This window comes from Lissotriton vulgaris, chromosome 1_2 (genome assembly GCF_964263255.1).
Source record: "Lissotriton vulgaris chromosome 1_2, aLisVul1.2, whole genome shotgun sequence".
NCBI classification, from domain to species: domain Eukaryota; kingdom Metazoa; phylum Chordata; class Amphibia; order Caudata; family Salamandridae; genus Lissotriton; species Lissotriton vulgaris.
In genome coordinates this window covers 341,158,861-341,174,964 of record NC_141686.1, presented here as the reverse complement: position 1 = coordinate 341,174,964, position 16,104 = coordinate 341,158,861, and the positions used below count along the sequence as shown (strand labels likewise).

At 50.0% G+C, this 16,104-nt stretch overlaps 1 protein-coding gene across 1 annotated transcript in view; it reads right to left on the bottom strand.

The window, feature by feature from the left end:
• Positions 1 to 13,959, bottom strand: part of LOC147736715 (uncharacterized) — a 45,895-nt gene extending 31,936 nt beyond the window's left edge. Inside the window, exon 1 of the mRNA XM_086953434.1 lies at positions 12,537 to 13,959. Coding sequence (XP_086809560.1) covers positions 12,537 to 13,932 — 1,396 coding nt within the window. The 5' untranslated portion in view covers positions 13,933 to 13,959. The remainder of the gene's footprint in view (positions 1 to 12,536) is intronic.
• Positions 13,960 to 16,104: the final 2,145 nt, after the last annotated feature.

Here is a 16,104-nt window from a genome sequence, read left to right as displayed (position 1 = left end):
CCAACGGATCCAGAACGCCTCAGCAAGACTCATCCTGGACATCCCCCGACACAGCCACATCTCCGAACACCTGAGAGACCTGCACTGGCTCCCGATCAACAAGAGAATCACGTTCTGACTCCTCACCCACGCACACAAAGCCCTGCACAACCAAGGCCCAGGATACCTCAACAACCGACTCAACTTCTACACTCCGACCCGCCAGCTTCGATCGACCAGCCACGCCCTCGCCGCCGTCCCCCGCATCCGAAGAGCCACCACAGGAGGAAGGTCCTTCTCCTACCTGGCCGCCAAGACATGGAACTCCCTCCCCACCCACCTTCGCCTCACCCAGGACCACCTCTCCTTCAGGAAGCAGCTCAAGACCTGGCTGTTCGAGCAATAGCAGACCCCCCCCCCCCCCCCAGCGCCTTGAGACCCTCTGGGTGAGTAGCGCGTTATATAAATGCCTTGATTGATTGATTGATGTAATATGTGAGGGCATAAGCAGTGCATGGCGGGGGCACATGTAATAGTTAGCTCAGTAAATTATACCTGGTGAACTTCAGGTTTGTTTTTCGTTTCTTTTTACCTTATTTCAACACCCAACTAAGAGATAGGTTTGGGGTGATTCGGCAAGCAGGAACCAAGAAAATAATTATTTTTCAGGCAAGCAAATCTGACTTCGCACCCCCTGCTTTTATTGCATTTTCACTAAATTGCTACTTTCCTAATCATTTTAAAAATAAAGTGCTAAATCCACAAACCAAGAATTATAAATAGGCCTTGATTTTGACAGGAGGATATTCTTCTCGTTTGGTGGAACTAACCTGTTGGACTTGGCCCTGCTTGGTCATCCCAATTTTTTTTGCCTTTCCCCTAGCCCTTTCGCTGTGATGGAATTGGTGGGTTCAGGATGTTGGCCACTTTGGCTCTGGTTACCAGTGCAAAGTGTGTGTGCTTTCTGCCTTACATAGTTATATTAGGACCCCCCCCCTTTAGGGAACATCTCCCCCATGGTAGGAAATGTATATGCCATGTGTGGTGTGAGAGGAAAATAATGTAAATGTAAATGTATGTAAATGTAAATGTACATGTATTTATATAGCGCAAATCACCGACCCGGTATCTAAGCGCTTGCTTAGGGAATCCGTCCTGGTATTCCCCTGTGAGATAACCCCGGCAGGGTATCCACAAGGTGAAAGCCAGGCATCCCACCGCGAGGGGCCGTTGAGATTAAGCAAGCTATTGCCCAGAGTCGCAGAGTGTGAACCCGTGAATCGAGTAGGCACCGGAGCGAGAATTGTCGAGGACGTGGACATTTTAGGACTCAAGATCCCGCCGAGCCGGGAATTGAACCCTGGTCCCGGGCTGACCTCTGCTTCCAGGTCTGCCTCCTCTAACCCGTGAGCCACACTTCTCCATAATAAATACTGTGTAATAGTGTACGCACCTTTATTTTCACCATTGCAGAAATGTTACTTTTAAAATGGACGCCATTTCTTTCTGCTTGTGCCGCCTGCCTGAGGTGGGTTGGCTGTCTAGTGTTTGAAGTGACAAGGTGTTCTACACTTTCCCCACAGTGACAGTGGAGGCTGGAACTGCCAGGGACCTTCTAGAAGCTTCCAGCTCTTTCTGGTAGGTGGGAAGATATATGTAGAGCAGTAGAGATGCCATGTGCTCAGACTGAGGGTGGACTGGAATGAGAGGGGACACCCTGACAGGAGGTACCGCCGCAAGAGCCTGTGTGCTGGCTCCTGAGCCCATCTGTACCCCTCTGCTGTCCACATGGCCAGTGAGAGCCTTTGCTGGAGTGAAGACTGCTGTGTCAGGAGGAGTGCCACTTTATGGGAGATTACTGCTTCTAGGAGCTGCTGTCCTGTACTGATGAGTGCCCACTGTTTGCTGATCTTGCCCAGCCTGACTTGCCTGCTCTGCTGCCCTAGCGCCTCGTGAGCGCTATACTTTGACTGCCTGAACTCCAAGGAGCTGAGAAGCGTGGGCGCTACTCCCAAGGGTGAGAACTGTGAGTCACCTAGCGCCTGATGAGCGCCATATTTGAAGTGACTGTGCTGCTCTGCCTGCACTCTAGCACCTGGTGGGCACGGTTTTCCTGATTACCAGAAGACTTACGCGATCTTCTGTCCCTGAAGCTTCTAGTGGGGCCTAGTGCCTCACAAGCGCTATATTCAAGGTGCCAGGGGAAGAGGAGCTGACGCTTGCAGTGCTGTGCTGTCAAAGCGCTATATTTCAATTCCCCTGCGCGTGTGCTGCATTGTGGTGCTGCCAGAGTGCCTTATTCGCATGGACGGTGCTCTACTTGCTGCCAAGGCGCTACAACTGTGCACAGGAGAAGAGGAGGTGACGTCTGCAGTGCAGGGATTCTAAAGCGCTACGAGGGGATCTCGGTGTGTGGGATTCCCCCCCGCCTGCTTGGTTGACAGTGGGCAGCTGCAACGTATTGGGGGGCATTGTACTCCTCAGGAAAAGAGAGAGAGGAGTGGGAGACACTCCTGCCCTGCCCCAGTGCTTTGCGCACTTTGTTTTTGCTGTTTTTCCAGCCAGCCCCGACTTTGGGGGACATAGGGCATTTGAGCCCCGGAGAGAGGCCAGTTGGCCTGGGGCCAGTTTCATAGTGTTGTGCCCCCGATTGGGGCGAAATGTGTTTATGCTGGCGAGGCCTATTGCCCCATATGATTTCTTGCATAATACTGTTGCATAATGCATTTGTACCTAGTATGATAACAAATGCTTTTCCCTCCGGTTTGAAGTGCTGATTTTGGGCCATTGGTAATTTGAGAGCCCCCGAGTAGGGGCTCCCCAGGCGCAGTAGCGCCTGAAGCGAATCTGATACTTTGGGGCAGCTATTCCAGGTGTATTTACATAAGGTGTCCTGTTAATGTTGCTTATGCCTAATGCATGTGGTTATATCGCTAATGGTTTCATTCCCCCCTAATGCTTACAGGATGTTTGGGGGTTACTAGGGATGCACCATTATGCTAATGTTCTGTGCTAATGTGCGCCATGATGAAATGCTTCATGTGTTTGCCCTATTCTAATATGATTAGGCCCCATGTACCGCAGGAGGTGCCTTATGCATCTGCGAATGCCTAAAGTGATGTTGCCTAGCGTTTGTACCCTAATGAGAATGCTTCATGCCTACTATGTTTATGCCCACAGGTGGATGCCTAACGCTGTTCCCGCCTAATAGGTTATTCATACTGTTTGTATGCCTAATGCATTAATGCTGGCAATGCTTTTACCCTAATGCTACCTTGTGGGGGTCCTGCGTAAAGTGCCAAATCTATGGTGATTTAATGCTCCCATGGTTTGGGCCCCAGCTGAGTATGGTGTGCCTAATGATATGCAGAATATGCTCACCCGTTATGCCTAATGTATTCGTGTTTTCAGGTCCACTGTGACGGTCCGCCTAAGGTGTTGATTCAGGCTTTATGCCTGACCGCTGTGTGTTTTATGCCTAGTGCGAATGGTTTCTTTTCCGCTAAGGCTGCAATGCTGGTGTTCTGCATACTTTGCCTAACATGAGGTTACCATTCCAGGCTACGGCAACGATGACTTATGCCTGAAGTTATACGTAATGTGTTTTCATGATTAATGCCTTTATGCTACTGTTTTTCCCCTAATGCCTACGTGGCTGGTTTCATGTTTAGGCCTACCTTGACAAATGCTTAAAGTGATTTATGCCCAGTGCATGTCTACTTACCAGGAGGTACGGCCGGTGAGACGTCATTGCTTGTGGACTTTCAGTTATCCTTGGACTTGTGATGGTTCTGGCAGCGGCCCGATTGGCGCTGCCCTGTATATAGTCCCCCTGTGAATTATTCCCCGGTGCAGGCTGGCACAGTTTATCTGCACCTGTGATTCCCTTCTGATGTGTTTATTTTACAATACACATACTGTTTTTCACCTAACCTGGTGTGGAGTCTCTTTTTGTAGTGTGCCTTGTGTGTCGCCTGTGTGTGCTGCGATGATGCTTTACACATTTCCTCCGTAGTTTGACCCACCCGCTCTGTACCACACTACCCGTTTCTAACATAACCCCAGCGTGTTTTTGTTTGTGCGACGTGAAGTTGCTGCATGGGAGTGCTGTTTAACTGCATGGAAATATTTCTGTGGTTTGTTTTTGGTTCTGCCACGGCCATAAATGAAAGATAAAGAGAGAGGCAGAGACTGGGGCATTGAAAGAGGCAGACACCATCAGTGGAAGAGAGAGAGAGGAAACGCAGAAAAGAGGCAGACACAGGCGCAGTGAAAAAGACAGATTCTGGGGCACAGAGGGAGGCAGAGACAAGTTATGGAAAAGATAGAGATGCAAAATTAGAGGAAAACATAGAGACAGACAGCAGAAAAGACCAACAGAGACAGAGAAAGAAAGATGCCATGGAAAAACAAAGTCGAGTCTGAGAGGTGTGCACTGCTTCCGCAGTCTGTAATGGCAGACCTGCTAACATCACTCAGGGTGGCACAAACAGAGCTTCAGGCCCTAATGATCCCTTTAATGGCCCTGCCCTGGGTACCACAGGTACCACATACCAGTGACTTATAAGCGGGTTAAAGTCCTTGCCAACTGGGGTTACCAATTCACATGTCACAGTTTTTGGGAGAGAGCACAGGCTCAGGGGTCTGGTTAGCAGGTCTCAACGCACTTTCAGAGTCAAAACCATCAGCACTGGGAACAAAGTGTGGGGGCGCAGGGGTTACCATACAAAAAGGGCACTGTCCTACATCATCCTTTACCCATAAAAGATGAAATGGTAACACTTGCTGGAGCAAAAATCTTCTCAAAATTGGATATGGCCTCAGGGTATCATCAAGGGTTATTGAGCAAGGAGTCAAGACACATGAGGACATTTGTGGCTCCTGATGGAGTAGATCAGTTTCACACGATGCCATCTGGTCTCGCCCCTGCAGCAGCCATATTCCAAAGGAGGATGGCAGAGGAGGGGAATGGTCTCTCTGAAGTTTTGGTTTTCCAAAACAATGCTTTGATTTTCGGCAAAGATTTAGATAAGCATATGCGTACACTTAGAATATCTTGAGAGCCTTCCTGAAAAGAGATTGAGATTTTAACAAGCATTTACAATGCAATGGTTTTGCCTTTGGTAAAGTTAAAGCTATTGGCATTGCTCTTGACATTATTTTTATTTAGTTTTTTTTTAACATAAATAAATGGCATTGTCATTTACAATGCCACTAGCTTTATCTCTCGCAAATGACACAAACAAACACCCACAGAGAGCCCCCCCACACACACACCCACACAGAGCCCCCCACACACACAGCCACACAGAGCCCCCCACACACACAGCCACACAGAGCCCCCCACACACACAGCCTCACAAAGCCCCCCCCCCCACACACCCCCACACAGAGCCCTCCACACACACCCACACAGCACAAGCAGGCAACAGGGGCACACGGAGGCACAAGCAGGCAACAGGGGCACGAAAACGGAGGCACAAGCAGGCAACAGGGGCACGAAAACGGAGGCACAAGCAGGCAACAGGGGCACGAAAACGGAGGCACAAGCAGGCAACAGGGGCACGAAAACGGAGGTACAAGCAGGCAACAGGGGCACACGGAGGCACAAGCAGGCAACAGGGGCACGAAAACAGGCACAAGCAGGCAACAGGGGCACGAAAACTGAGGCACAAGCAGGCGACAGGGGCACAAGGAGGCACCAGCAGGCAACAGGGGCACACTGAGGCACAAGCAGGCAACTGGGGCACACGGAGGCACAAGCAGGCAACTGGGGCACACGGAGGCACAAGCAGGCAACAGGGGCACACGGAGGCACAAGCAGGCAACAGGGGCACACGGAGGCACAAGCAGGCAACAGGGGCACACGGAGGCACAAGCAGGCAACAGGGGCACACGGAGGCACAAGCAGGCAACAGGGGCACAAGCAAGCAACATGGGCACACAGAGGCACAAGCAGGCAACAGGGTCATGAAAACAAGCACAAGCAGGCAAAAGGGTCACAAGCATGAATTGTAATTTAGACGGGGCTGAAGTGGAGAACGGTCAGTAGGGAAGTAGTGCGGCTGGTGCAGTGGTACCAGGCCGAAAGGTGAGAGGGGCTGTCTGCACCCCAGTTTGGACAGTTTCCACTACCTAACAGGGATTGGTGGGAGGGGGGGCGTACTTCTTGCTTGCTTTAGACCTGTTACTTCGGGGACGCAGTGCACGCTCCTGCCTGCTGCCGCCGGGACACGACAACAGGCAGGGAGAGGACAGGCTGGGAGAGGGCAGGCTGGGAGAGGGCAGGGAGGGGACAGGCTGGGAGAGGGCAGGTTGGGAGAGGGCAGGCTGGAAGGGGACAGGCTGGGAAAGGGCAGGCTGGGAAAGGGCAGGCTGGAAGTGGACAGGCTGGGAAAGGACAGGCTGGGAAATGGCAGGGAGGGGACAGGCTCGGAGAGAACAGGCTGGGAGTGGGCAGGCTGCGAGAGGACAGGCTGCGAGAGGACAGGCTGCGAGAGGACAGGCTGCGAGAGGACCGGTTGCGAGAGGACCGGTTGCGAGAGGACCGGTTGCGAGAGGACAGGCTGCGAGAGGACCGGTTGCGAGAGGACAGGTTGCGAGAGGACAGGTTGCGAGAGGACAGGCTGCGAGAGGCTAGGCTGGGAAAGGGCAGGCTGGGAAAGGGCAGGCTGGGAGAGAACAGGCCGGGAGAGGACAGGCCGCGAGAGGACAGGCCGCGAGAGGACAGGCTGCGAGAGGACAGGCTGCGAGAGGACAGGCTGCGAGAGGACAGGCTGCGAGAGGACAGGCTGGGAGAGGGCAGGCTGCGAGAGGGCAGGCTGGGAGAGGGCAGGCTGGGAGAGGGCAGGCTGGGAGAGGGCAGGCTGGGAGATGGCAGGCTGGGAGAGGGCAGGCTGCGAGAGGACAGGCTGCGAGAGGACAGGCTGCGAGAGGACAGGCTGCGAGAGGACAGGCTGCGAGAGGACAGGCTGCGAGAGGACAGGCTGCGAGAGGACAGGCTGGGAGATGGCAGGCTGCGAGAGGACAGGCTGCGAGAGGACAGGCTGCGAGAGGACAGGCTGCGAGAGGACAGGCTGCGAGAGGACAGGCTGCGAGAGGACAGGCTGCGAGAGGACAGGCTGGGAGAGGGCAGGCTGGGAGAGGGCAGGCTGGGAGAGGGCAGGCTGGGAGAGGGCAGGCTGGGAGAGGGCAGGCTGGGAGAGGGCAGGCTGGGAGAGGGCAGCAAACCGCTGGCCTGGGAAAACAGCACAGGGATCCTTGAAACCAACGCCCGTACTTCATAACTGTAACCAGTCCCTATAAGACCAGGGAAGCAGTGCTTGGATCCCTGAAACCAGAGGCAATTCTCTGTGTCTGAAGCCTGTCCGGAAACTTGCAAACCCAGGCCTCACTGGCGAGACACTGGCGATTGCCATCTTGAGGAGTGAAATAACTGGCGGATCGTGACAACTTCAGGAATAGCCTTTTGGTGCGGTTGGTGATCAGGACAGCAGAGGAAGCCCGAGTATCATCTTTGTTGGGGGCTGTTCGGGGATCAAAACAAAAATGGAGGAAGGCCCTCCGAAGGGGGAGGGGGGTATGGAGGGGTCTGATTCATCACCAGCTCATTGAAGTGTTCAGAGTTAGAATCGTCTTTAGTTGTAGGGGAGGGCTGATGGGCGGGGGCAGAGGTCACTCACTCTGGTCTCCCTGTAGGGCCACAGCATTCACCATCTTGCAGAGTGAAAGCTGAAGGCCAAGGCGTCGGCCGCAGCCCCGTGCTGCCGTCCTACAGGCGCCTGGCCGATACCACGCAGCGCTGCCCCAGGCTCTCGTCCGCCTGCCTCCTACTTTCCCTGCAGCCAACCATCTCCTCGGATGACGCGCTGCCGGCGATACCTCCCTGCAGCTTGGTTTTCTTGTAAAGTGCTCTGATGCCTCCAGGCCATGTCCACACTATATAAAATCAATGCCAACATTCGCAATGGCCGTAGGAAAGTTCTCAATCTACTGTGGTTGTTGCCTGCCTCAAAAAGTAACTTATAAAAAGGTAAGTTACATCTTTCATTTTTCCAAATTTAAAACTACAAAAAGCTTGTATATAAACTGTCTTTTAAAAATGAAATGTTTATTTCATGCTCACTCCCCCCGCCCCTTTAAAAACGCTCACCTCACGACTGTGTTTACATTAAACAAATAAATACTCCCACTTCAACCCCTCATTAGGAGCCACGGGGTGCATGGTGTCTGAGTGGCCGGTCAGTGGTGAGGCAGGGAATTTCTGCTGTACAAAGGGTCACCGCAGCCACTGAAACCGCAGGTATCTTGTTGCGCAGGTGAATAGTAGTGGTAACAATTGCTCTTTTGCCTGCCTCCGCTAACGTTTGTAAATTGAGCGAGTGACATCAATAGACCCTCCGAAAGACATCGCGCTACACGAGTGTTGCCAGCTGCCGGCGTATCTTCCCCAATGACCCTGTGCAGATGAAAGCCCCATCACCTAACTCACATCTACACTTACCTTCGCTCAGCTGCAGAGCAAACAGTCCGCTTCAAAAAGTAACGCTTGGGTGACCTGTGCCGCTGGCAAGTACTTCCGGCGGGATAGACGGGACAGTCCTGTGCATAAAAGATTCCAACACCTCCCTGGGTTAGTGCACGTACTCTCTTGTGACGTTACTTAGAGTCTCCCTGCCGGGATCGCGATCCTACACATACAAAACACCCTATTTAGTGACGTAACGTCTCTCCTGCCTCCTCGCGCTCACCCTGCCGCTTCCCAAACGGCAGTTGCCAGTTAACATTCTCAAAAGGGGTGGATCCATCGGCTGCAGACCGGGACCAGATTCGGGGGCGTTGACGAGAAGAGGCTTTCGGCTGACGTAGCCAAAAATTCTCGGGAACGCCCCCGAATCTGGTCCGAGATTGACGTACAGAGCCCTCTCCCAACGGCTAGCCTCCATTTATGGAGCTAGCCAATGGGAGGAGGGGGCGGATACCCGACCCCACACAGAAATCATAAAGTTTTTTGGCGCATGCGCACTACGTGCGCATCGCCAGTCAAAACCTAAAAAAGTGATACATGTATGGTTGGTTGAAAATTGTGGGCATGTGGTTTCAACTAAAGGGATTTCAATATGGCAAGGCCTGTTGACAGTCACTGAAATACCTGCTCCAAAACACTGTGACCAACAACTTGAGTTTAAGGGAATTGTGGGCGGGATGGGCGGAAATAGAAGCTAGGAGGCTTTAGGAGTTTATCAATTGTTCCGGTTTATTTGTAGTTTGTAGAGAAAATAAAGAGTTCTTCTTGAGCTGCTGTCCTGGTGGGTGGTCGGAGGGTCTCTTCTGGTGTGTGTTCCTGTTTCCTGCTAATTCCCGATACCCGCTTCGGCTGTCCATCTCCCAGATGGTTTGAAAGGAAAAGAACAAAAAAGGATGGTGAGACTCAGATTCTCGGAAAAGTCCTAGATCAGTAGATGGGATCGTGTCCGTCACCACACCACTTTGTGCATGAAGAGGGGGTTAACGCCTAATTAACGTGCCCCCTGTGTATGTAATTCAAGCCGAGTCACTCAGGAGTTATAGGAAGAGAATCACCAGAGACGAATATTAGCAAACGACATCGGTAAACGGTGAAAGAAAAATAAAGGCAGACACCAAGGAAATATCCTCATGAAAGAAAAGAAAATATGTGGCTTACTTTGGTGCAGTACAAACACCCCTTGACTGCTCCCTGTACCTCAATATGCTCTCCCCTGCTAGCTTGATGCCCTCACTTCCCCCGGTTCACTCACTGTCCTAGCTGCAGCTCTCCTGAGCTGCGGCAGTGTTTTCGCACCTCCTGGGGGAGGTGGGGATCCACCAATCCTCGCTCCACTCCTCTCCTTCGTCCGGGTTATCATAGCCGCCGTCGTCCCGTTTTCTCAACGTTTCTTCCCTCGTCTCTCCTCTGGCATCCTGCTAATAAAACTCGATGCACACTCTGCGTCTTCCGTCTCCGCCTTTTCTTTTCTTGTCGGCCTTCCTGATTGGTCCTTCTCCGTAAAGCCACCTCCTCATTGGGTCTCTCCGCATCTTCCGTCTCCACCTGTTCTTTTCTTGTTGGCCTTCCTGCTTGGTCCTTCTCCGAAATGCCACCTCCTTCTTCCTGCAAGGAGGAGGTCGGGAGCAACGGGTTAACCCTTGCCATCTCCTGGCTTTCCGTGGTATTTCCTGTTTCCAGGATGGGTAACGGGGGTTCAGGGCCCTACTCTCGGGGTCCTCCTCACAGGAATGTATGAATTTTATTCAAAATGTACTGAAAATGTTGTGGTGATTTTGAATGGTAATAATGTGAACACCAGCAGGCTACAGCCAGGTTGGTGAGGTTAAGTTTGAAACTTTTGAAACATCATTTTGAGGTTGAACACACTGTAAGAGAGAGAAACAAAAATACTGATTGCTTGCCCCGACTGCCGTGAGGGCAGGAAGATGTGGAACATAAGAACAAAAAGAATGACTGTGAGAATGTGGAATATACTGCAGCAAGTATTTGTTGGCCGGGTCAAGACTGTCTGTGTGTGTGTGTGTGGAGGCAAAGGTAGAGAAAGACATTGGATGAAGATTCTATTTTATTGAAAGTGATTCATTTCATGAGGAAAGAATGGCCAAATGAAAAACGATTTGTTGTAAAAACTGCAGACCAATAGCAAATTTCATACTGTCAGAGGTGAGACATTTAGCTGTGATATCGAAAAACAAACGACTCACAATGCAATACTGGTCGCCTGCCATCGACAGGGATGTGGAAAAATTCATTAGAAAGAGTTACCAGTTGTTTGCAAAATGATAAAATAGTGATATACACAGTTCTGCTTATGACAGAAGTGGGTTTTCCTGACAGGACGGGACCATGAATGTAATGATTTTTTTAGGTCTGTTTCAGATGCTTCCTGTGCATCAGAAATTTACCATTGTGCTTGAAGACTACATGTCAAATTGGTTGCAAGTACGGTTTGTACGTGACAGAGAGGGTTTTCTGTGTGAATTGGTTTCGGATAATGGTGGAGGGAGATGAAGCAGTATTTGGATGGAACTGGTATCAAGCATAAATGTGCTAGTGCTAGTCGTCATCACCCACAGAATAATGGCCAAGCAGAGAGGATGAACAGATTGGTCAATCAGGGTTTTTTCATGGCCGGTATCAAAGTGGAAGATGCTGTCAGGGCTATGCTTACAGCTTATCGCAACACACTGCACTGCACCATTGTGTGCAGAGAGGCAGAAACTTGCATGATTTGGTCCTAGTAATGTGCACTGAAGTGTCTAAAGAGGGGCTAAGACACAATAGCTATCTAAAGAAGAAAGAAAGATGAATTGACCTTCAAAAGATACATGTGATATTGTAAAGCTATTGTTCGCCCAGACATGATCACAGAGGCAATAATTAACTTATGCAATCAAAGTACTCTGAAATGACTGGGGGAATCAGATGCTGAATTTCCACAGTAATTCCACATATCTCAGAGCCAAATTTCCGCAGTAATTCCACATATCTCAGAGCAATCCCCATTTACTTCACCCACCCTCCAGCAGAGTTTCTTTTATCGCTGATATTGCTGACTTTGAGGGAGGAAAAAGTGAGGGAAATGTAATAGGAGACATAATGGAGACATAGCTGAGGCCTTATAATGGGGCCTATATTAGATAAAATAAACATAATATATCACCCTATCATGTATACAACTAACCCGGCTTGATATTCAGAACACCTTGTACTGTGCACATAACCCTACAGACCACACTTAATCTTGAAACCTCTTTGAACTTGTACGTTGTTCTACATGATGTAGTATGTTATAATACAACTGCCCTCTCTGACCTGCAGGCCCCCCAGTTCAATGTACATGTACCTACACACCACAGAAATAGACCACTTCTTACCGGAGGCCCTGGGGTGCAGCGGACCATACCCCACCCATCCCGCCACTACAGACCCGACTTACAGATCACTGGTCCTCTTCACACTGCCTTCCTCTCCTCCTAAGTGGCAGACCCTGACTGACCCAGAAATCCTCTCATATTCTGTGCACTCACACATCACATAGACCCAGCCCCATCTCTACAGTGCTTTAGTTTGCACTAGCAACAAAAAAGGGCACTGTTACTCTTGGTGAATAACACCTCACTTTCATCTCACACTTAGGGGATGGTGAGTATCGCGGAGCTTGGAGTGAAATCACAGATTCTGACACATAATTCCTCAGAGGTCCTGAGCCCGGAATGGGGCGTCTCATGCACGGACCAGAATTCAGGTCATTTTTCATGTGCAGAGTCCCAATTCTTAGCCTATCACTGAACGGGAAGGCGAAACTCCTTTGCAAAAATAAAGGCGATACCAGGTACATGACCGCTTCTGGTGTACTCAAGGCCCCGCCCCCAAAGATACCAGTCCACACAACTCAGATTTGGGCCCCTGCAGGTCTTACTAAAAATCTGGAAAGATCCACTTTGGAGATATTTTATGTTACATTCCCTCAGAACTGTACAAGTGAGTAGACATTCTGCATGGTCATTCAGTACGAAACAAATACCTGGGATGGCTTTGAGCAGCAATCCATCTGCGTCTGTATTTCCTCTCTCCAATGGGTCTCTAGCGATAGCTCCATCAGTATCAGGAGCATTCTGTGGCAGGAATGATGAGGCTACAGATGGGCCCTGCGCATCAGCACATGTGGGTTGTAGGTCAGAGTTCTCATCTCGGTTCTCAGGGCCCACTGGTTCTTGCTTGTAGTTCTGATCGTAGTCCTCAGGACTCAGTGGTTCTAGCTTATAGCCGCGATCTGGACTGAGTGTCTCAAGGTGCATTGGTTCGGTCTTGCAGTTCTGATGCGATTCATGTGCATCAGAAAGAACCTGCAGGCATGTGTTGAGCTGCAGACTCTGGTCTTCTTGAAATGCTGGTTGTCTGCAGAGGTTTTGCTGTTGACCGTCACCATCAAACCACAACTCTTGCTTCAGGAGTTCACTTGGTCCCTCCCCATCTGGGAGCACTGGTTGTCTGCACTGGTTTCGCTGTGGCTCATGTCCCTCGTGAAACAGTGGCTGTGAGCAAATGTTCTGTTGTGCGCCCCAACTATCTGCATACAATGGTTCTTTCTTCATGTGTTCCTCTGGTTCTTGTTGCATGCAGTGGTCTTGCTGTTGTTCATGGCCATCATCAAACACTGGTGGAAGACCTGGGGTAACTTGAGCATCTGGAGGAGGGCACCTGGAGCCAGTACCGTCCTGCTGTGGTCCAGGGCCAGTCGGAGACAGAGGTTGGAGGCACTGGCTCTGCTGTGGTTCCTGCCCATCATCAAACACTGGCGGAAGACGAAGGCTTGGCACACCTGGGATGACTTGAACATCCGGAGGAGGGCCCCTGGAGCCAGTACCGTCCAGCCGTGGTCCAGGGCCATCCGGAGACAGAGGTTGGAGGCACTGGCTCTGCTTTGGTTCATGCCCATGAGAAGACCTAGGATGAAGACACTGATTCGGCTGTGGATCAAGACCAGGTGAAGATGTAGATTGAGGGTATGGGTTCACCTCCTTGGCCCTGACTGAAAGATTGATAAGAGGGGACCAGCTGAGAGGACAATCTCTGACCACCACCGGACTGGCCATCTCCAAAGACACCCCCCCATTTTCAAGGTGATCTAGACCCTTTGCTTTCCAGATTTGCTCCATGAGCCCAGCGACTCTTGACGGCACGTCCTCTAAGGTATTCTGCAAGTTATCCAGTTTGGCTTCCAACTGCTCCAACATAGATAAAAGGATCATGTTAGGCAGGTTCCCTGATAGGGCTTCCATCTCACAGTCCCTCTGAGCATCAGTTTGGGATCTTGAAGAAGGCACATTATGGGTAAGAGAAGAAGGGAGTGTGGCTCTTACGGGTTCAGGTGAACACCGCACTTCTCCTATTTGTCTTGGAACCTGCCTTTTCTCCATTCTAGAATTCTGATGTTCAAGTCCTCAGGTGTCTGTGAAGGGGAAGAAAATAGAAAAGACAACACATTATCACAGGACAATTAGGTCAAAATACTCCTTCCTGTCTCACCACAGCTAAGGCTCGAAAGAACTAAACTGTCTCAAGAGCTGGAGAGGATCTACCCTGCTCAAGGTCAGGCTGTCCTCGAGGACATCAGGAGTTACCCTGCTACACATCTAAACCCCGCTCAGTGCTTCCCTCACGTGATATGGTGAGATTTCATGCAGGTCTGCTCTGCCCTGCCAGAGAGGACTCCCTACCCAGAGCTGATCTGTTATGCTTCAAAATGTATCAGTATGACCTCATCAAACCTAACCCTATAATTTAACGGACTTATTACGTTTTTGTAATTCTTTATTTTTTTAAATAAAATGTGGTAAGCATTACCATAATAGATATTCCCTATGAAATTGAGCCTTGAGAAATAATGGATTTAAATTCCCAGATAAAAATACACATTTTCTGGTCAGGAATTGAGCTACCTAGGTCACGTAATCTCTGCTAATGGGGTCTGTCCCAAAGATTAATCAATTGAAGCCACACAGGAAATACCTAGACCCATAAAGAAAGAAGAGGCACTCGCGTTTTTGGTGAGAAACTTTCTATTCTCAGTTTGTACCTAATTTTCTTGTGCCATGTGAGCCCTGCTGAGGAAGGGTGCAGACTGTGTGGAGTAGGGAATGCGAGAAGAATTTGGAGATGTTAAGGAGAGTCTTGTGAATGCTCACAGTCTGCGTAGTTTTGCCCCATTGTGTTACGGACGCCAGAGACAAGGGCCCAGGAGTGGAACTGAAACAGGGGCATGATCGGAAAGCAATTCATGAATGCCTTTGCATCTAGGGCTTTGCAGAGGCGGAATGTAGACATTCGAATACTGAGATGGAGGCATTGGCCATGTTTTGGGCTCTCAAAATAAACACTCTTGTGGAGTGTAGGAAACTGTAAGTAGAGGATGTTCGACCAGTCCAAACTGGACGCAATCTATGCAGTTGCTACAAGGTGCCTGTTTTCTAGTGTCAAATAAGGGGCAATCTCTTCCAGGCTTTTAATGCGATACATGCACAATGACACAACTGACAGAACTTGCCAGACCGAGAAAGAACTGTTGATCTTTACTTTCAAGCTCTACATATTTTGAGCAAACAGTGGAAGAGTGCCCATCTCCGAAGGCTAGTAGGCATCAAGCCATAAGTCATTATGGCCATTAACAAGCAGAACTTCTGTCTTCGCTACATTTCACTTTAGTTTATTGCAACCCAGCCACTGCCATAGGACAGGCATTGTTTGGTGGAATGTGAGGCGGGGGATGAGTTAACTGTCTAGACACAGCAAGATCTGGGTGTTGTCAGAACACATAAATGCTCCAACACCTTTCTCAATTAAAGCTTCAGCAAGTGGGATAACATAGCTGGTGAACAAATGGGGCGAGATTGAGGACCCACGAGTCACTCTGAAATTGCATGCAATGCGTTGGACGGAAAGTTTCCCAATCCGGAGATACACGTTCAGCCTGTAAAGAATGATATGATCCTCTTTAGGGCCTAGCACCCGATGCCCAAAGCCTCAACATGGTTCACCAAGTTGGAGTACTCAACTGTGCGAAGACAGCAGAGAGATCTAATGAGAACAAAGCGTTGGCTCCTGCTCCCATTTCAGCTCATCCCTAATCGGTAGAGGCACTGTCTCTGTATTGTGTGATGGCTGAAATCATGCCCTAGTGTCCTTGAGACAGTGGTTTTGGTACAAACCTTTCCACCAGCTAAGAGCAAAAGAAAGTAACAATATCGGTAATAACTTTTTAAAAAACAAGGAATCTGCTCCTGGCTTCCAGAACAAGGGATTCGCTGTGGTGTCTTTAGGAGCGGCAGAAACCATACCATTAACAACTAAGTGGGGAGTAATGGCTGAAGTACTGGACCAACTTAGAGATTCAGTTATTTGAAATTTGTTACAGGATTGACGCTGTTCAGCTAACCAGATCTAGTCACCTCAAAAGGAAGGTGCAGAAGTCTCAGGGTATAAAGAGAGCTCCCTGTGTCAAATAATACTAGGTGCTGAAGTGGTCTCTACCGGGGGATGGTACTTGAATCCATCTCCTCCATTAAGGTTTTAATTTTGTTGTGTCACACAGT